The sequence below is a fragment of the Pongo pygmaeus genome, chromosome 21, assembly GCF_028885625.2.
Source record: "Pongo pygmaeus isolate AG05252 chromosome 21, NHGRI_mPonPyg2-v2.0_pri, whole genome shotgun sequence".
Taxonomy (NCBI): domain Eukaryota; kingdom Metazoa; phylum Chordata; class Mammalia; order Primates; family Hominidae; genus Pongo; species Pongo pygmaeus.
Window position 1 is genome coordinate 442,423 of NC_072394.2, and position 20,268 is coordinate 462,690.

The 20,268-nt window shown below is 38.4% G+C and overlaps 1 protein-coding gene across 5 annotated transcripts in view; it reads left to right on the forward strand.

Moving 5' to 3' along the window:
• Positions 1 to 20,268, forward strand: part of MCM8 (minichromosome maintenance 8 homologous recombination repair factor) — a 43,844-nt gene that overhangs the window by 969 nt on the left and 22,607 nt on the right. For 2 of the 5 annotated variants that reach the window (XM_063659244.1, XM_054466705.2), the window contains exons 2-11: positions 169 to 321; positions 582 to 686; positions 2,756 to 2,838; positions 3,250 to 3,396; positions 5,340 to 5,443; positions 6,740 to 6,938; positions 11,163 to 11,248; positions 15,317 to 15,468; positions 15,713 to 15,908; positions 19,912 to 19,942. In XM_063659244.1, the coding sequence (XP_063515314.1) occupies positions 174 to 321; positions 582 to 686; positions 2,756 to 2,838; positions 3,250 to 3,396; positions 5,340 to 5,443; positions 6,740 to 6,938; positions 11,163 to 11,248; positions 15,317 to 15,468; positions 15,713 to 15,908; positions 19,912 to 19,942 (1,251 nt within the window). In that variant the 5' untranslated portion in view covers positions 169 to 173. Of the gene's footprint in view, positions 1 to 168; positions 326 to 581; positions 687 to 2,755; positions 2,839 to 3,249; positions 3,397 to 5,339; positions 5,444 to 6,739; positions 6,939 to 11,162; positions 11,249 to 15,316; positions 15,469 to 15,712; positions 15,909 to 19,911; positions 19,943 to 20,268 lie in introns of those variants that run through there. The other 3 variants (XM_063659245.1, XM_054466706.2, XM_054466707.2) reach the window with 2 other exon arrangements.

A 20,268-nucleotide genomic window follows, 5' to 3' on the forward strand; every position in this document is an offset into this window, starting at 1 on the left:
TTAACTGCAGAATATTTGGGTCTTGTATCATAGCTGTACAACTTTGCAAGCCTGTTTGCTAGTCTTGAACCTAGAATACATTAATTTTTCCCTTTTTATTAATACATTTTTAGGAGCACTATTTTCCTTACAGTTTTGGTGAAGACCTTTTTAATATCTATCTTTTAGGAGAGATGAATGGGGAGTATAGAGGCAGAGGATTTGGACGAGGAAGATTTCAAAGCTGGAAAAGGGGAAGAGGTGGTGGGAACTTCTCGGGAAAATGGAGAGAAAGAGAACACAGACCTGATCTGAGTAAAACCACAGGAAAACGTGCTGCTGGTAGGTGAGGTCAATGATTGTTCAATTTTTTTCACTTAATGAAGGAAGCAATTCACGTCTATCATACAAGGCGGTTTGTCTTATACTTCGGTTTGTCTTTTATTTCATGCTACTCCTTAATATTTGAACATTGATGTCCCAGATTCTTACTAAAACCTCTAATTTGGATACTCTATTAATGAGAGTCTCATTTGGAAAGAGAAGCATATTGGAAAAATGTTCACTCTGTTTCTACTAACCTAGTATTTTATTTTTTTCAGAACAAACCCCACAGTTTTTGCTTTCAACAAAGACCCCACAGTCAATGCAGTCAACATTGGATCGATTCATACCATATAAAGGCTGGAAGCTTTATTTCTCTGAAGGTAGGGTTTAAAAAGTACAAAAAAGCACCATAAATCATATTTTCTTAACTTGTGTTTGGATGCTACATCTTGTATTACTGTAATTCACTTACTGACATATACCTGCTTTAATCTTAGTTCACCCAAACAGTTAAATGATGTTTATGTTTCAAAAGCATTTTAGACTTTATATCAGTCAGGAAAGCAGAAACCATACTAGGTATTTCAAAAAGGGGATTTAATACAAGAAATTGGATACGAAAATGGAAGACTGAAAGAGCAGAAAGGAAATATTGAGGTAACCCCCCAGAAAGTAGTAATTCAGGAAGCAGCAGCCATCCTTATGGCTAAGAGAGTAAAAGAAGTTCTGAGGTTACCAGACTGTGGGGATTCAAAGGTTGGAGAGGTCACAGCATAGCTGTTATTTTGACTTTTGAGGGGCACCCTACAAAGCTATGCTTGGACTTCTGAAGGCTACCTTACAGAGCTGTGCTTAGACCACTAAGGCAAATGAAGCTGGTTGCCACTGGTAACTGAGGGGGCATGACTCAGTGGTGCTTGGAACTGGAGGCTAGCACTATCTTTATCTTCTGCAGCTGCAGAGATGCTGAAAAGAATTGGAAACAAGAATAAATTCCTTTCTCTCTTTCTGCCACCTTCCAGTCTCTAAAGTGCCTTCAACTGGCAGAATTTAAAGAGAATCTGAGACATGTAGGGTACAGATCTGAATTATAGCATTGCAGAGCAGGAAGTAGAACAGTGGGCTTGAAATCAAGGGACAGTAACAAATACAGCTTTGTGTAGAAACACAGGTAAGGAATCTCCCTTTGATAATTAGGAATACCAGTTAACCTACATCAGTCTGTATAGGTGCAGGGAACTTGTGCTGTTAAAATACCCATTTGTTTCTTATGTCTCATGAGGGGTGTGCGTGTGCGTACTTTTGTTTTGTTTTGTTTTGTTTTGTTTTTTTGAGACGGAGTCTTGCTCTGTCGCCCAGGCTGGAGTGCAGTGGCGCGATCTCGGCTCACTGCAAGCTCTGCCTCCCAGGTTCACGCCATTCTCCTGCCTCAGCCTCCCGCGTAGCTGGGACTACAGGCGCCCGCCACCATGCCCAGCTAATTTTTTCTGTTTTTAGTAGAGACGGGGTTTCACTGTGTTAGCCAGGATGGTCTCGATTTCCTGACCTCGTGATCCGCCCACCTCGGCCTCCCAAAGTGCCGGGATTACAGGCGTGAGCCACTGCGCCCAGCCGCGTACTTTTTTTAAAAAAACTAGACTATTGAGGTCCAGGACCCTCCCTGCCCCATACCAGGCACGCAGTAGTCATTTTGTGAATGAATGGAGTACTTTACAAATGTTTTCTTTATTGGAAATCAGTTCGTTTTTTTCCATCAATAGAATCTGTTTCATGAATGATCTTTTGTTCCTTTAGGATGTATTAGCCACGAGCACTCACATTGCTGCCCTAGCAGATAGCTCAGAACACTATAAGTGATCTTTGGACAGTCCTAAAGATGGAGTTCAAGAGGTGCCTTAGCCTTCACCATCTGTACTTCCAAACTACTTTATTGTACTGTTCTTCTGTGAGAGACATATTTGAAAATGTAGAACTTTAGAGTGTTTTTAAAAAAAAAAAAAAAAAAAAGCTTTTCAGTTTTGCCACCAGGGTCAAGTGTTGGTCTGTCTGCTGATCTCCGGAAAGACTGTGATTGTCTTCAGCTCTGTCAGAGTAAGAGCTTAGTTTGTGTGTCTGGCTTTGGCTTTATTATAATTTTTAGTTTAGGCTTATTGTCTAAATTATCTGAACTAACATGTCCTATTAGGTGTCAAAGATGCAAAACAAAGCTTCCCAGATAGTGGGGCTCTTAGAGAGAGAGAGTTTCTGTCCGCATTTCACATTATGCAAACCTAAATTTGTTTTAGAATCTGAAGTTTACATTCTATACCAGTTCTTATATGAATGTAATCAAAATACAAAGCAATTAGAAAAAAATCATCTACCATGTATATAGTGCTGCTTTTGTCTCATGAAAAATATGCATGTACATGTGTGATTATTTGTGCTAATGCCATATTTGTTGGATTAGTTTACAGCGATAGCTCTCCTTTGATTGAGAAGATTCAAGCATTTGAAAAATTTTTCACAAGGCATATTGATTTGTATGACAAGGTAAGATTCCTCTACAGCAAAGCTACTGGTCATGTGCCATCTTACCAATGTATTTGAGGTACTTGTGATTATGATCATAGGCACTGGAGTCAGACTTCCTTGGTTCAGACCTCAGTTCTGCCACTTACCTGCGGTATGGACTTTGATTAATTACTTCTCTGTGCCTCAGTTTTCTTTCATTTGGAGATAGAGGTATAAATACCTACCTCAAAGGATTGTTAAGAGACAGCAATAAGTTAATATATTTAAAATACCAGAACCATGCTTGGCACAAAGCTTATCCTTATGTCGTACTTACCATTATCACATATAAACATTGTATGCTTTCTCAAAGTGTATAATAGAATGCTCAGTTAATGGTAATTGACTACAGAAAAGCAATTATTGTTTTCATATTTTTATATTTTATAGGATGAAATAGAAAGAAAGGGAAGTATTTTGGTGGATTTTAAAGAACTGACAGAAGGTGAAGTAACTAACTTGATACCAGATATAGCAAATGAACTAAGAGATGCACCTGAGAAAACCTTGGCTTGCATGGGTTTGGCAATACATCAGGTGACTATTTGTCTTATGCATACTTTTGTCTAAACTTTTTTAATGTTTGCACACACATGTATACCTTGTCTAAGTTTAAAGGAAGATTTTACAGTGATTGTACTTTCTATAAGAGATACTTAGCTTTTACGAAAAGATGTTGGCTAGAACTGAGAGGTTGCAGTTCCGTTCTGAAAGATACCATTCATTCTATATACAACAGCTTATCTAAATGAAATATTTACTTCCAACTTACTTGGATTTGCTTAATCTTGCTAAAGATTGTGCAGAAATTAAACCTTGCTTTCAAGAAGTTATACAATCTCATAGGGAAGATAAAACAAGGAATCATGGTGTTATCAGTTATGAACTTAGAGCAAAAAAGAGCAACCTTAGATTTAGGTTCTGTGGCATGAGGCAAACCACTGAGTGTCCCTGTATATCAAATGTAAATAACAATTTGTACTGTGCTTGCCTGAGTTTTTTTTCGGGGTCAGGTAATACAACAGATATGAAAACATTTTTAACTTTTTAAATTTTTAAAATTTATTTTTTATTTATTTTTTTGAGATGGAGTTTCACTTTGTTGCCAGGCTGTAGTGCAGTGGCATGATCTCCGCTCACTGCAACCTCTGCCTCCCGGGTTCAAGTGATTCTCTTGTCTCAGCCTCCCGAGTGGCTGGGACTACAGGTGTGCACCACCATGCTCAGCTAAGTTTTGGATTTTTAGTAGAGACAGGGTTTCACCACGTTGGCCAGGATGGTCTCGATCTCTTGATCTTGTGATCCGCCTGCCTCGGCTTCATAAAGTGCTAGGATTACAGGCATGAGCCACCTTGCCCGGCCAAAAACATTTTTTAGGCTAGCAAACAGATACATGCTTCAAGGTAATGAGTAGCAAATCTCAGGACAGGCATACACAAAGTGCTGGGGCATTCAGAGGGGCATTCTCCTCCCTCTTGCATGTGCTGTCCATTCAACATAGAATCCCCTTCCCTTCACATGGACAGATTATTTGGGCCTAGCTCAGTTGTCTCTCTGTAAAACCTTTCTCATGACCACTTTTCAAAACTTGCATGGTATTTTGTCTGTACATCTTTATGGTCCTTATGACAATTACAGCTGTATATATAAATCTTATTTTGCCTCTTAGGTTGCCAGCAAACTGCTGTGTACAAGTGGTATTAAATGTTTGTTTGTTGTTTATTTATTTATTTATTTATTTTGAAATGGAGTTTTGCTCTTGTTGCCCAGGCTGGAGTGCAATGGTGTGATCTTGGCTCACTGCAACCTCTGCCTCCTGGGTTTAAGTGATTCTTCTGCCTCCTGGGTTTAGGTGATTCTCCTGCCTGAGCCTCCCAAGTAGCTGGGATTATAGGCATGCACCGCCATGCTTGGCTAATTTTTGTATTTTAGTAGAGATGGGGTTTCACCATGTTGGTCGGGCTGGTCTCAAACTCCTGACCTCAGGTGATCCACCCACTTCGGCTTCCCAAAGTGCTGGGATAACAGGTGTGAGCCACCACGCCCAGTCTGTTTATATTATTTAATGTTAAATGCCAAGGGAGTGAGTATTAGGTACTTTAAAGGTCATTTTTATTTTCTGTGTCTTTATTGATCAGTGAATGTAGAGAAATAGGAATGCATTTTTTTTTTTTTAATTAGTATCAAGAGGTGATGGTTTTGGGGACTAATATAAGGGCCTTTAATGTTAGGTTTAGTTGGGACAGAAAGTAGCAGACTGGGATGCTGGAGTTTTTCAGCACAGGGACAGCAAAATCCAAAGTAAAACATCCACTATAAAGTAAGTAGTCATAATTAAATATTAGATTTTTAAAGGGCTGTTAAATTTTTGTTTTTATTGTGTTTCTGTCCATAAACTTTATATTCTCTATAAAAATAGAGTTCTGTATAAAGAGGATATTTTGTTTTCCAACTTCACAGTAAATGTCTGTCCTGTTTAGGTGTTAACTAAGGACCTTGAAAGGCATGCAGCTGAGTTACAAGCCCAGGAAGGGTTGTCTAGTGATGGAGAAACAATGGTAAATGTGCCACATATTCATGCAAGGTGAGGAATTTGATGTATTAAAGTATTACTTAGAATGGGACATTGACGGCCATTTAAGAATGAAAATGCTCATTTTATAAAAATGAGGAAATCAGTAAAAAGGACATCAGTTCCTTGCCATCTCATTGATCGTCACAATGAAATAAACTCATTGAAAATGATTCAAAGACATCATGACAGATACTTCCTAAATAAGGAAGAAAATGTTGATTTCCTAACCTGCAGATTTTTGTAAACATTGGTTTTGGATGTGAACTTATCAAGACCTGCTGTGTAAGTTTAATAATCCATGTATGGGTTGAGTATCCCTAATCTGAAAATCTGAACTCTAAAATGCTCCAGAATTCAAAACTTTGAGCCCTGACACGACACTGAAAGGAAATATTCATTGGAGCACTTCAGATTTTTGGATTAGAGATACTCAATTAGTAATATTGCAAATATTTGGAAGTCCAAAAATTCCAAAATACTTCTGGTTCCAGGCATTTTGGATAAGGGATATACTCAGTCTGTAATACACTAAGTGTTTTTTGTTAAATTATTAGGTTTCTGTTAGATACAAGGGAATAATGAAATTATTTTGTTTTTCTTGAATTCATCTTTAAGATTTTAAATTCATTAGAAGAATTCATTATAAGGTAATCATCAGAGTTTTGTTTTTCTTTTCCAGAACTTATAGAAGACAATTTCCTAGCAGTTCTTTAAAAAGAACTTAGAAACCCAAAGGTTTTTGAATCTGTAGATTTTCCTTTTGGCATTATTTTTTTCCTTAAATTTTTTTTTCTTTTTTCCTTGAGAACAGCCTATGAGACAAGAAGAAAAAGGAAGATTTAGTGTTGTTTCTTTTTAAGAATGGTTTGGCCGGGCACGGTGGCTCACGCCTGTAATCCCAGCACTGGGAGTCCGAGGCGGGCGGATCACGAGGTCAAGAGATCGAGACCATCCTGGCCAACATGGTGAAACCCCGTCTCTACTAAAAATACAAAAATTAGCTGGGTGTGGTGGCACGCACCTGTAGTCCCAGCTACTCGGGAGACTGAGGCAGGAGAATCACTTGAACCTGGGAGGCAGAGGTTGCAGTGAGCCGAGATGGCACCGTTGCACTCCAGCCTGGCGACAGAGCGAGACTCCGTCTCAAGAAAGCAAAACAAAACAAGAATGGTTTAATTCTTGTGATATTTCTGATATATCGAAAGGATGATTTGGTTTGAGAATTCCATAGTTGCTCCTAAAAGGAACTTGTGAAAATATAAAAAACATCAACTTTCTGTTCATTACTTCCTGTTTTGTCTTTAGGGTGTACAACTATGAGCCTTTGACACAGCTCAAGAATGTCCGAGCAAATTACTATGGAAAATACGTTGCTCTAAGAGGGACAGTGGTTCGTGTCAGTAATATAAAGCCTCTTTGCACCAAGATGGCTTTTCTTTGTGCTGCATGTGGAGAAGTTCAGAGTTTTCCTCTTCCAGATGGAAAATACAGTCTTCCCACAAAGGTAATACGTTCTTTAACTGCTTCTTTATTTATCTTGGTAAAGAAGGCAAATCAGAATACAGAAAACATTTCCCAGTGTTTCTGAACACAGAGCTTATTTTTATTTTTTATTTTCAATTTTCTGCTTTTATATGAAATACTTCAGGGTAAGAAAAGTATAGAAATAAATAAAACATTCCACTACTCATCACCCTGAATTTACATTTTTCAGCTCCGGACACGTTTTTTAATGATATAAAGCATTACTGGCACAATTAGTGTCTGTTTTTTACCCTTTACCTATACCATTCCCAGGGATGATCATTATCCTGAAGTTATTATAATATGCATCCCTTCCATTCATATTTCTGTTGACTTCTAGGTATACGCACCAAGTTTTTTTTTTCCCTTTATTTCTTCTACTATTTAGAAGTGATGGGTTTTTAAAAATCTTTATTAGCCTTTATTAAACTGGATTTTAAAACTATAGAAAAGTGCAGAGAATAATGTAATTAACATTTATCTACTCTATGATTTGGCAAATATTAATATTTTGTTATTTTAGCTTAATTTGTAACAAAAATATGGTTATATAAAGTTGAAGTCTCTGTTCTCAGTTTTATTCCCTTTATTTGCTCCCCAGATGCAACCACTATGCTGAAATTGGCATGTATTCTTTAAGTTTACATTTTTATTCTTGACTACATATGTAGAGTTAGTTTTTTGTATTGTGTTTACGTAAATGGTATCCTGAATGTAACACGCAGCTGTTTTTTTACTTGGTGATTTTGAAGTTCTACCTATTTTAATACATACCGAATTCTTTCATTTTTACTATTGTGAAGTGTTGCTTTAAATAAATAGCCACTATTTATCCATTTTCCTGGAGGTAGACAATTGTGCTCTTTCCAGTTTTTTATAATAACAAATGGTACTACAGAGAACATTCTTGTACATGTCTCCTTAGCAGAGGAATACTAAGTTGTAGGCTGTACTTTTTTTTTTTTCTTTTAAGAGACGGAGTCTCGCTCTGTTGCCCGGGCTGGAGTGCAGTGGCGCGATCTTGGCTCACCACAACCTCCGCCTCTTGGGTTCAAGCAGTTCTCCTGCCTCAGCCTCTTGAGTAGCTGGGACTACAGGCACGTGCCACCATGTCTGGCTAATTTTTGTATTTTTGGTAGAGACAGGGTTTCACTATGTTGGCCAGGCTGGTCTCAAACTCCTGACCTCGTGATCCGCCTGCCTCAGCCTCCCAAAGTGCTGGGATTGGCCGGCTGTACTTATTTTTAACTGTGTTAGATGTTACCAGATTACTTTCCAGAGTATTGTTCCCAACTTAAATCTTTGCCGGTAGTGTTAAGCAGTTACCATTTCTCTGTATTTTCATTAACACTTGGTATTGTTAGACTTGTACATTTTTGACAGTTTGGTAGGTGTAAATAATACTGCATTTATAACGTGAATTTTTCTGATTTCTGTTGTGGTTGAGCATCTTTTCATATCTTTACTGGCCATTCAGTTTCTTTCTTTATTGAATTTTCTATTTATATCTAATGTTCATTTTCCTGTTTATTGGTTTATTCTTTAATTTTGTTTTTTAGAGATGGGGTCTCATTCTGTTGCCCAGGCTGGAGTGTAGTGACATGATCATAGCTCATTACAACCTTGAACTCCTGGGCTCAAGTGATCTTCCCATCTCAGCTTCCCATGTAGCTGGGACTACAGGTGCCAGCCACTGTGCCTGGTTCTATTAGTTTATTGATAGGAGTTCTTTATACATTCTAGATACTAATTATTGTTGATTATATACATTAGATACTTTCTCCCAGTCTTTGGTTTGTCTTTTAACTTTGTGGGTTTTTTTGTTGTGCAGTTTTACATTTTGACATGATCAAATTGTTGTCTTTGCCTCCATAATTTATATATTTTATGCTCTGCTTAAGAAGCCGTTCTTCGGCTGGGCTTGGTGGCTCATGCCTGTAATCTCAGCACTTTGGGAGGCCAAGGCGGTCAGATCACCTGAGGTCAGGAGTTCAAGACCAGCCTGACCAACAGGGAGAAACCCCATCTCTACTAAAAATACAAAATTAGCCAGGCATGGTGGCACATGCCTGTAATCCCAGCTACTCGGGAGGCTGAGGCTGGAGAATCGCTTGAACCCAAGAGGCAGAGGTTGCAGTGAGCCGAGATCACGCCATTGCACTCCAGCTTGGGCAATAAGAGTGAAACTCCGCCTCAAAAAATACATAAATAAATAAGAAGCCCTTTTCACTCAAGCATTATAAACATATTTCCTACATTGCTTCTAAGAATCCTAAGTTTTGTTTTTTATCTTTAGATCTTTTGTCCGTCTGGAATTTAAGCCATTGGTGAATGGCATAAAACTAGGGATTTAAGCTGGGCATGGTGGCATACGCCTGTAGTCTCAACTACTCAGTAGTCTGAGGCAGGAGGATCGCTTGAGCCCTGGAGTTTGAGACTAGCCTGGGCAGCATAGTGAGACCCCCATCTCTTAAAAAAACAAACTAGTGATCTGATTTTTAGGTGAAAAGCTGTTTATCCTGACACCATTTATTAATTAAGCCCTGTTACCATGGATATATAATGTTTCCTCGGTGGTACCCAGAGTCATCTTTATCACCATTGGGCTTTAATAAATTTAACGTTTGCTAAATTTTTGCTCATGTGAAGGGTTGAATTCTTAGTGAGGTAAATAATCCCTTGAAGAATTAAAAAGGGAAACATAAGATGTTTACGTTTGAAATTCCTAAGGCTTCTTTCTCTTACTGGAAGAAGAGGGTATGTGAGATTCAGCTATTGGTTCTGAATAATCAGTGGTGTTGATAGGTGGGTTTCATCTGGTGTTTGTCTTGGCTTAAGGTTCAAGGTATAACCTTTAGCTCGGAGGCCAGAATTTAAATCCTGATTTAAACCAGATATTTTCTTCCTTTTATTTTGAAGACGGGGTCTCACTCTGTCACCCAGGCTGGAGTGCAGTGGCATGAATACAGCTCACTGCAGCCTCAACCTCCTTAAATCAGATATTTTCTAGACAGTATTTGTTCAGGATATTTTCATGCCCTCTAATAAATTAGGTAGTAGCATTGACTCATGAGTGATGTCGTGAAGAGGTCCTCCATTTGTCTGAACTGTGGGGCTTTGAAGTGACAGAAAGATGGCTGTTTCAGTTGATCTCTATTCTAGCCACTATTGCTGCATAACACATCACTCCAAAACTCAGTGGCCGAAAATAAAGCCAATCATTTTATTAGTTCTTATGATTTCTGTGGATCAGGAGTTTGGAAGAACTACTCAACTGGCTAGTTCTCGCTCCAGGCCTCTCATGGAGTTGTAGTCAGATGGTGGCTGGAGTACAGCAAGGTGGCTGGGGGCTGGCCAGGCATCTTCTTCTCCATGTGGCTGTGTGGGCTAGTTTGGGCTTCTTGCACACAGTATAGCAGCTCAGGGCACTCAGTCTGCTTATATGGCTGCTGACAGCTTCAAGTCAAGAAGTGCAGTTGGTAGGCAGAAATGGCCTTTCCTTTTGTGAGCTAGTCTCAGAAATTGTGCAACATCACTGTGTCACATTCTGTTGGTTACAAAGTGAGTCACAAGCCTTTTCAAATTCCAGGAGAAGGAATTAGCCTTCATTTATTAATGGAGGAGTAGCAAGGTTCTAAAAAGTCTTGAAGATAAATATTGTTGCGATCATATTTGGCAAATACAGTCTGCCACAGTCTGAATTTATAAATGCTTCTTGAGATCCAAACACCAAACAAGTGCCTGTGTGGTATAATAAATATTACACTCTACAGAAAGTGCAAAAGGAGCCTAGATGAGAAAGCTGGGGATTAAAGAAAACTCTGGAAAGCCTTTTGAAAAGGAGAGGATTGGCATTGGGCATGTGGGACAGAATGAGAGGGTTGTTGAAGGAGCGAGAGGTGGCATGGGCACAGAGGAAACAATAAGTGCTTCGTGTGGGAGGCAAGCAAAGCACCTTGCATACCCATAGCAGGATAAGAACAGTAAGTGAGAAGGATCAATTGGAAAGTGCCTCAAAAGCTCTCGATATTAAATTGTTGCAGGAGGAAATAGAAAGTCATTAATCTCTCAGTGGATTTTACTTTACTAGCATCCTGAGACCAACTTTTAAAACAATATTAAATGAAATGTTTTAACTGAATTTTCCTGAGGTGTGATTATAGTTTATCAAAATCTGAATGTGAATTACTTTTGTTTCATTCAGTGTCCTGTGCCTGTGTGTCGAGGCAGGTCATTTACTGCTCTCCGCGGCTCTCCTCTCACAGTTACAATGGACTGGCAGTCAATCAAGTAAGCAATCAGACTGTTACATAAAAGGCAGGCTTTAGATGTCACACTGTTGAGAAAATCCATAATTTTACTGTATTACATTGTACGTTTTATCTAAATGACAAAGTGTATAATAGTGTATAATAGATGGTTTATTTGATGAAGAGTTTGTATGTTAAAATAATTTTCTTTTTTTTTGAGACGGAGTCTTGCTCTGTCGCCCAGGCTGCAGTGCAGTGGCATGATCTTGGCTCACTGCAAGCTCCCCCTCTGGGTTCATGCCACTCTCCTGCCTCAGCCTCCTGAGTAGCTGGGACTACAGGTGCCCGCCACCATGCCTGGCTAATTTTTTTGTATTTTTAGTAGAGGTTTAGTTTAGAGGTTTCACCGTGTTAGCCAGGATGGTCTTGATTTCCTGACCTCGTGATCCGCCCGCCTCAGCCTCCCAAAGTGCTGGGATTACAGGCGTGAGCCACCACTCCTGGCCTAAATAATTGTCTTTATTTGAAATTTATTCTCTGTCAGATTCCAGAAAGGATTCATTATGCAAATATTGTGTCCTACTGAGAAATAGTTGATTTTATATCTCAATTATGTGATTAATTGAACTGAATATAGGCCATAAGCAAAGCTGTATGATTCATTCCATATTGAGCTGTGATAGAAATAATGTTGTTTTGAAGTTTTCAGATAAAGACTTCCTTTGAAATGGCATGTTTTATTTTATGTTCTCAATGTTGCAATGGGGCATTTTACTATAGGGTTTTTTAATAGCTTTTTTTTTTTTTTTGTGAGTCAGAGTTTTTTTTGTGTATGTATTTTTTATCCCATAATTGATTACATTTTTCTAGCTGTAAATCTATAGCTCATCCCGAAATATAAAATAATGAATGGTTTTGAAGTTAGTGCTCTCTAGGAAACCTGGCTGAAATGAGATGGTCCTAAGAACTAAGAACCTAGGGAAAAGATAAGATAATCTGCTGCTAACTGCTTCACCCTCTTCTTCCCTGAAAAATTAAGACCAACATATATAATAATTAATTGTACTATAGTGAGATCTTTACAAACACCCCATTTTATAAAAGAGGAAATGGTTAAGACTCTTGAGTATGATTGTGTGGCCTATGAGTATAGTAGAGCCTGATTTCCAACCCAGTCTGTGGGACTTTTACCACTTATGAGGGACAAAGGGTTAGTCTGGAGGTATTAAGTTATTTCAGTTGATTATTCAGTCACTTACAGATCAAACTTCTTGTTCTACTCTTTCCTCCCTTCTCACTACTGCACTTGACTCATCTTAAAAAAGTGGGTGTGGGGGGGTGAATTGATTGTGAAGTGGTGAGTGATCTTGGAGCAAGGTTTGAAGTCGTGCAGGTTAGGTGGTTGCCAGTGCCTGGCCCATGACCTGCAAAACATTGAGAGGTAGTCTAGATGTATGATGAATGTATTCCAAAGTTATTATTTTAATGTTCAACGATTGTAGGTAAATTAATTATTAAGTAAAAAAAGCTTTAATGTAATAACATGTGCATGTTTTTAAAAAATCAGTGTGGAAAGGCACAGTCCCCACAACTTGCTGTTACATTATACATAACTTTAGATACCATTCTTGTGTGTCTTTCTTCCTTCGCTTTACTGCAGTCATTCTATGTGAGCTGAGGACATTAGAAACATACTTGTTCTTTTATCTTCTAGACTTTCTCAGTTCCGACATTACTTTAAATTGTCAAGGTTTACCTTTTGTCTTCTAATTATAATTGTCTTCCAGAGTTTATTTATAGGTCATGTCTAACAAAAACAATAAACAGGCATTTACATTTTTATGTTAATAAAAATGCCTGATATGGCATTCCCCGGGATAAATAATATGAGCTTCTGACTTCTCCCTCTGTCTTTTCTACTCCTACTTGCGTCCTCAGTAGTCGAAGCCGGTGCTGGAACTGGCTGGACAGTTTATCCCCCGTTAGCAAAAAACCTAGCACATGCAGGAGCCTCTGTGGATCTGACCATCTTCGTGTTCCACTGTCTCTTCCATTTTAGGGGCCATTAACTTTATTACCACAATAATTAACATAAAACCTCCAGCTTTGTCCCAATATCAAACACCCCTTTTCGTCTGGTAAGTCTTTATTACGGTGGTCCTTCTACTCCTTTCCCTTCCCATTTTATTGACATAAAAATGTAAATATAGCGCAACAAAGAACCAAGTGAATGATCAAATGCCAAGCAAAGGAGATGTAATTTATGTCACTGGGTTTTGTTTTGTTGGTTTTTACCCCTTAAATGAAAATGACTCAAGCATCAAATTATCTTGTCTTATACTCTGCTAGTTATTTGGAATTATCCCACATTTTAGCATGCATCATATTTGGACTGTAACTTTGTCATTTAGTACTTTATTTTTCCTAAGGTTTCTAAGTGCTGGTTTTACTTCTTAGAGTATGCCTGTACCATTTCACCATAATTTTCCATTCTCTCTTCAATATACTATGGAATACGTGGAATCCACCTTTTATTCTTAAAAAACAAAAACAAAAAAACATACCTTCCTTCTGCTTGAGTCTGGATCAGTAGTTCTCCAGACCTGCATTACTGCTTCATCCTAGGATCTTGCTTCATTGCATTTTTTCTAAGGAATATTCCCAAGTAAATTTTCAGGAAGTATACAGGACAGGTAAAAAGTTCTAAGCACTTGCATGTCTGAAAATGTCTTTATTTGGATCTTAGTCTGGCTAAGAGTTTGCCAGCTATTGAAGTCTATTTGGTTTTAATTTTCTCTGCTGTTTATGAGAGGTCTGGTGCTCATCTGATTCTCATTCCTTTGAGGACTGGACTTTTCCTCCTCTTTGTAACCATTTTGTCTATCATGCTATGAAACAGTGAAAGTGTATCTAGTTGTCTCTATCCTGCTTGATTGGCAGGATCTTTTGTCTTCAACTTTAGAATATCTGACTGTTTTCTCAGCTTCTTATCAGATGCATTCCTTGGATTATTTGTTTTAACTTTTTCCTCACTCTTTCATTTTCTTTGTTCTGTTTTCTAGATTTCTTTGGCTTTTTCTTATATCTTCAATACAAATGCTTGATTTTTATATACATGCTTTAAATTTTCTTGATTTTGTACTTGTTTCCCCATAGTTCCCTTTTTATAGTGGCTTATTCCTGTTTTATCATGGCAATATTTTCTCAAAACTCTTAGGCAGTTTTTTGTTTTTAATGCTCCCTGAATTATTGCCATTTAGATTTCAAATGTCTGATGAGGAATGAGAAAGTATTTGAAGTAGGTAGGATAGGTTTCCTTTGCAATTTTTTAGGTAGTAGTTTTTTCTCACAAGACTTTACCTCTGAATACAAAGATAGGGGTTTGGGCTATCAGATTTTGCTTTATGAATGTGTTTTTCAATTGGAATTGGGTTTCTCAAATGGTAGAATGAAGAGTCTTTATTCTGAAGCTCTGATATTCTCACTGCACAGTTTAGCTCCCTTCACAGAGGGGATGGGTTTGTTTCCTTAGAACAGTGCTCTGGTTTTTGCCAGATGATAAAGTACGCATTCTTCCCCTACCCACCTGTCCACTCACCTTCTCCAAAAATTCTCAACAGCTATTCCATGACTTGTCTTTCTACTGATTACCGTTTTCTTCCAGCCATCTACTCCTGCTCTCCATTCCTGCCACATCCAACTTGGAAGCTTCTCTGGGGCTCTGCTAAGAACATTGGGTCCCACTTTTCTTGTATGCCTATAGCTTTTGCCCATGTGTATTCTGGACTTCATTTTGTTTTATCCATCAATACTTTACCATTTGCTGTTTTCAAAAATTTCATTAGTATCTCATTTGCTGATGATACCTCTACATACCCCCAAATTTTTAGTGACTGATTTTGGTGGACATTTTGGAGGGAGGCTAGGCAAATACATATGTTCATTTGGCTATCTTGAATTGGAAACTGCTGAAGTAATTTTAGATATACCATTAAACTGTTAATAAGCAAATCTGCTTTTATGTTCCTCAGCATCATGTGAACCCTGAATAGTTAATATCTTGCAGAAACCATCAGTATTCTAACTGAAAACTATTTAAACTTTTTAGAATCCAGGAGTTGATGTCTGATGATCAGAGAGAAGCAGGTCGGATTCCACGAACAATAGAATGTGAGCTTGTTCATGATCTTGTGGATAGCTGTGTCCCGGGAGACACAGTGACTATTACTGGAATTGTCAAAGTCTCAAATGCTGAAGAAGGTATGGTACAACTCTTTTCATTATTTGTCTCTCAATAATGATTCGTCAACATTCATCTTTTCTAAGATGCTCCTGAACCTCAAATAATTTGAGGAATTTCTTGTTGCTTACATAAGATGAAACATTCCCTTTAAAAAAAAAACATATATTTGTAGCTCCCTATGACTTTGTTTTACATTCTAGTTGAGTCATTGTAGGGAAAATGAAAATGCCAACTATTGTATTTAATACTTTTAATTTATAGGTTCTCGAAATAAGAATGACAAGTGTATGTTCCTTTTGTATATTGAAGCAAATTCTATTAGTAATAGCAAAGGACAGAAAACAAAGACTTCTGAGGATGGGTGTAAACATGGAATGTTGATGGAGTTCTCACTTAAAGACCTTTATGCCATCCAAGAGATTCAAGCTGAAGAAAACCTGTTTAAACTCATTGTCAAGTATGTATGCTGTCATTTGAAATTTTATTACATAGATGCACGTTGGGGGTTCTCTTGGCTACAGGTAACAAAAAACTAGTCAAAATGGTCAGCAAACTACAGTCCATGTACCAAATCCAGCACTCCATCCACTTGAGTATGGCCTATGAATTAAGAATGATTTTTATATTTTTTAATGGTTGAAATAAATTAAAAGAATATTTCACAACACATGAACTTATAGGAAATTCAGATTTCAACTGGATGTGGTGGCTCACGCCACCACATCCCAGCACTTTGGGAGGCCGAGGCAGACAGATCACTTGAGGTCGGGAGTTCGAGACCAGCCTGGCCAACATGGTGAAACCCTGTGTCTACTAAAAATACAAAAATTGGCCGGGCGTGGTGGCAGGCACCTGTAATCCTAGCTACTCGGGAGGCTGAAGCAGGAGAATCACTTGAACCCGGGAGATGGAGATTGCAGTGAGCCAAGATCGTGCCATTGCACTCCAGCCTGGGCAACAAGAGTGAAACTCTGTCTTAAAAAAAAAAAGAAATTCAGATTTCAGTGTCCATAAATAAAGTTCTATTGAACATAGCCACACTCATTCATTTACATAGTGTGCTGCTTTTGTGCTACAGTGGCAGAGTTGAATAGTTGTGACAGAGAAGATATATATGGCTCGTATATTTTTGCTTTATCCTTTTATAGAAAAAATTTGCTGATCTCTGGTTTAAACAATACAGAATATTTACTATCTTATACAAGAAGTTTGTCGCTCAACAGAAGAGTGAGGGAACAGTGAATTCCAAAGCCATTTCAATTAGTTCTATGTAGGGTGTTGCTCATAGAGATTCAAATAGAATTAACATATATTCAAAAAAGTATTTGATAATTTTATTTCCATGCTATTGCCATGCCGTGGAGAAGCAGCAAAGTATAGGCATTTTTTGCTTTAGTGGTTAAGAGCTTTTCTTTGGAGACAACCCTAAGTTAGACTCCTGCTTTGGGCATTTACTTCCAGTGTGATCTGTGACATATTACTTAATTTCCCCTATTTGTATCACCTTAAAATGGAAATAATAAGACTTACCTCAGAAGGTTGTTCTAAAGATTAAGTGGGATTTTATAATGTACTTAACATAACTACTGCAACATACTGTTACTTTTGATAATTTTTTGACAACTGTGGGGTAATTTTGAAGAAATAGGAGAAAATGAGAGAGACCGAATAATAGATATATCTAAGAGAGGTAAAGAACTGAGAACGTTTTGAAATGCATTGTATTATAAAAAGTGATCTTGGCCAGGCACAGTGGCTCAAGCCTGTAATCCCAGCACTTTGGGAGGCCGAGGCGGGTGGATCACCTTAGGTCAGGAGTTCGAGACCAACTGGACCAATATGGTGAAACCCTGTCTCTACTAAAAATAGAAAAATTAGCCAGGCATGATTGCAGGTGCCTGTAATCCTAGCTTCCTGGGTGGCTGAGACAGGAGAATCTCTTGAACCTGGGAGGCGGAGGTTGCAGTGATCTGAGATCGCGCCACTGCACTCCAGCCTGAGCAACAGAGCAAGACTCTGTCTCACCAAAAAAAAAAAAAAAAAAAAAAGTGATTTTGTCATGCTTTGCTGTTCAGTAGGCTCAGGTCTGTAAGAGGATTTGATGCTTTTTCTTTCTGGCTTTAATATTTTAATTAGCTGACTGAGTAAAGAATAGTGCTCCACAGGGGTTTTTTGTCCTTAAACCCTACTTCCCTCTGAATAAAAGCCATTCAGACCCCATCCTGGAAGAGAGGCTGCTCTAACTTAGGGTTCCTGGGGTGGTCTGGGAGTGAGTCCTTTGAGCAGGTGGCCAAGGAAGCAACCTGGTCGAGAATCCAAACATCTTTGGTTCCTCTTAATGATTGTAAATTAAAACTGAACATTTTTAGTGGTCCCTCTTCTCCCATACTTATAGAAGAGTAAGTATGGAAAACTTTTGTTTTCTTCCCACAGTTTGCTTTTTCCCCTCCATGTTTGTGATTTCAGCATCAAAACTAGAATTTTTCATGGTCCTCTATTATCAGTCTAGCAGAGATTGGCAAACTAGGCAGGCTGCCTGTTTTTGTAAGTCAAATTTTATTAAAACACATCCCCACCCGGTTTACTTACATTACTGTTCATAGTTGCTTGCACGCTACAAGTTGAGTAGTTGTGACTGAGACAGTATAGCCTGTGAAGCTGAAAATACTTACTTTCTGGCCCTTTAAGAAAAAATTTGTCAACCCAGCCTAGGTGACAGTAGAAGTTTATGTTTTAGTTTAGATTCCTTCAGAAGCAATGATTTGGGTCAACATAGTTTACTTGGGAGGTGATTCTGGAGTTACTGGTAGGGAAATGGGGAAGTGATGGCAGCCAGTGTAGGTGCCTTAACGAACAGGTGACCCACTAGTGTCTGGGACATAATCCTCCTGGGCCAGTGGAAAACTCCACTGTGGAAAGCCAGCTTCAGTATTTTTCCATTTAAGGGCCTACATTTGGGACTGCCCCCAGGAGTATTAAACACCTCAGCACTTCTGGCCTGCCCATCCTGCCTGCCGATGATGCTTGTGTGGCCATAGAAAGGTCTTTGGCAGACAGGTGCAGATGCCAGTAGGAAGCCAGAACATACTGAACAGTGAGTGCCAAGGGGATATGAGCATACCACCACCTCCTTCTGTGTTTACATATATTAAAAGGGAATAAAGACTCACGTTTTACTCCTGATTTTCTCTCCCACCCTATTTTTGTTTGTTCCTTGTTTATAAAATTGACAAATGTAAATGTACTGTTTTATACTCTTTTTCTTAATTTTTTTTAGAGACAGGGTCTTGCTGTGTTGCCCAGGCTGGATTGCCATGGCACAATCAGAGCTCACTGTAGCTTCCAACTCCTGGCCTTAAGTTATTCTCCCACCTCAGCCTCACAAGTAGCTGGGACTAAAGGTGTGTGCTACCACGCCTGGCAAATTTTTAAATTTTTTTTTGTAGATATCGGGGTCTCACTTTGTTGCACAGGCTAGTTTTGAACTTTTGGGCTGAAGCAGTTCTTCCACCTTGGCCTCCCAGAGTGCTTGCTGGGATTACAGGCATGAACCTGTAAACCAAAAATAAAATTCTAAGGCCCCCCACCCATTTAAACAGACTTCCTCCTCAGCCAGGGCTCTTAAGATTTAACCTGAAAGACTGATTCAGGCCACAAAGGGAAGTGGGGGTCAGACATGCCTTATTATACCTCTCTGGCATTAACATCAACACAGATTTTAAGTCTGATAAGAAACGTTTTACAGCCTGTTCTCTCTGAAACCTGCTAGCTAAAAGCTTCATGTGCATGATAAAACTTTGGTCTCTACAACCTCTTGCATCCCAAACATTCCTTTCTATTGATCCCAGGTCTTTAGACAAACTCAACCAATTATCAACCAGAAAATGTTTAGATTTACCTGTAGGCTGGAAGCCCATGCTTTGAGTTATCCCACCTTTCTGGACTTTCTGGTTCTACAAATCACTGCACCCGGCCTCATTTTCTTACTTAATTTGACCTTTTGATTTGAACTGAAAAAAATGAAATTTTATCCCCTCTTAGAGTATTATATACTGAGTTCACTTCTTAGTCTCTTTTCAGTGACTTGGCTGCACAGTCTCAAGATGTCTATTCACATAAAATACAATATAATCCCGTATCCTAAAATGGAAGACCATGATTGTGACGCATTTTAAGGCTAGTTGTGTAAGAAGAGCAACATTATATTTAGTTACTTTAAGATGCTTTGCAAGTATCCTCTTTTCCTTATGCAGGCAGAGTTTTTAAAACATTCTAACCCTTATAGATTAACCAAGAATTTTGAGAAATGTACTGTAAGAATAAAATTTCAGTTGAGGGGATGTAAATTTTTTACATTTGTCTTTGTTGATATTAAGCAAGTTAAACAAATTGTAAAGGAGATCTCCTAATGGATCATTGAAATATAAATTAGAATTTATAAGTTGTGTTCTGTTTTTCAGCTCTCTTTGCCCTGTCATTTTTGGTCATGAAGTAAGTATTTTACTTCATCTTTACTCAAAAAGTATATAAGCTAAGCAAAAATAACATATAAAAACTTTATAGAAAGTAGCAAATTTCTATTGGCCAGTTATTTATATCTTAATATGAATCTTTATTTGTAAATTAATGGTATGGGAGGCAAGCAAACTATAGCTCCTTTTTTTTTTTTAATTTTTTTTATTCTTTGAGACAGGGTTTCGCCCTGTCACCCAGGCTAGAGTGTGATGGCGCAGTCATGGCTCACTGCAGCCTCGAGCTTTGGGGCTCAGGTCATCCTCCTGACCTCAGTCTCCTGAGTAGCTGGGACTACAGGCGTG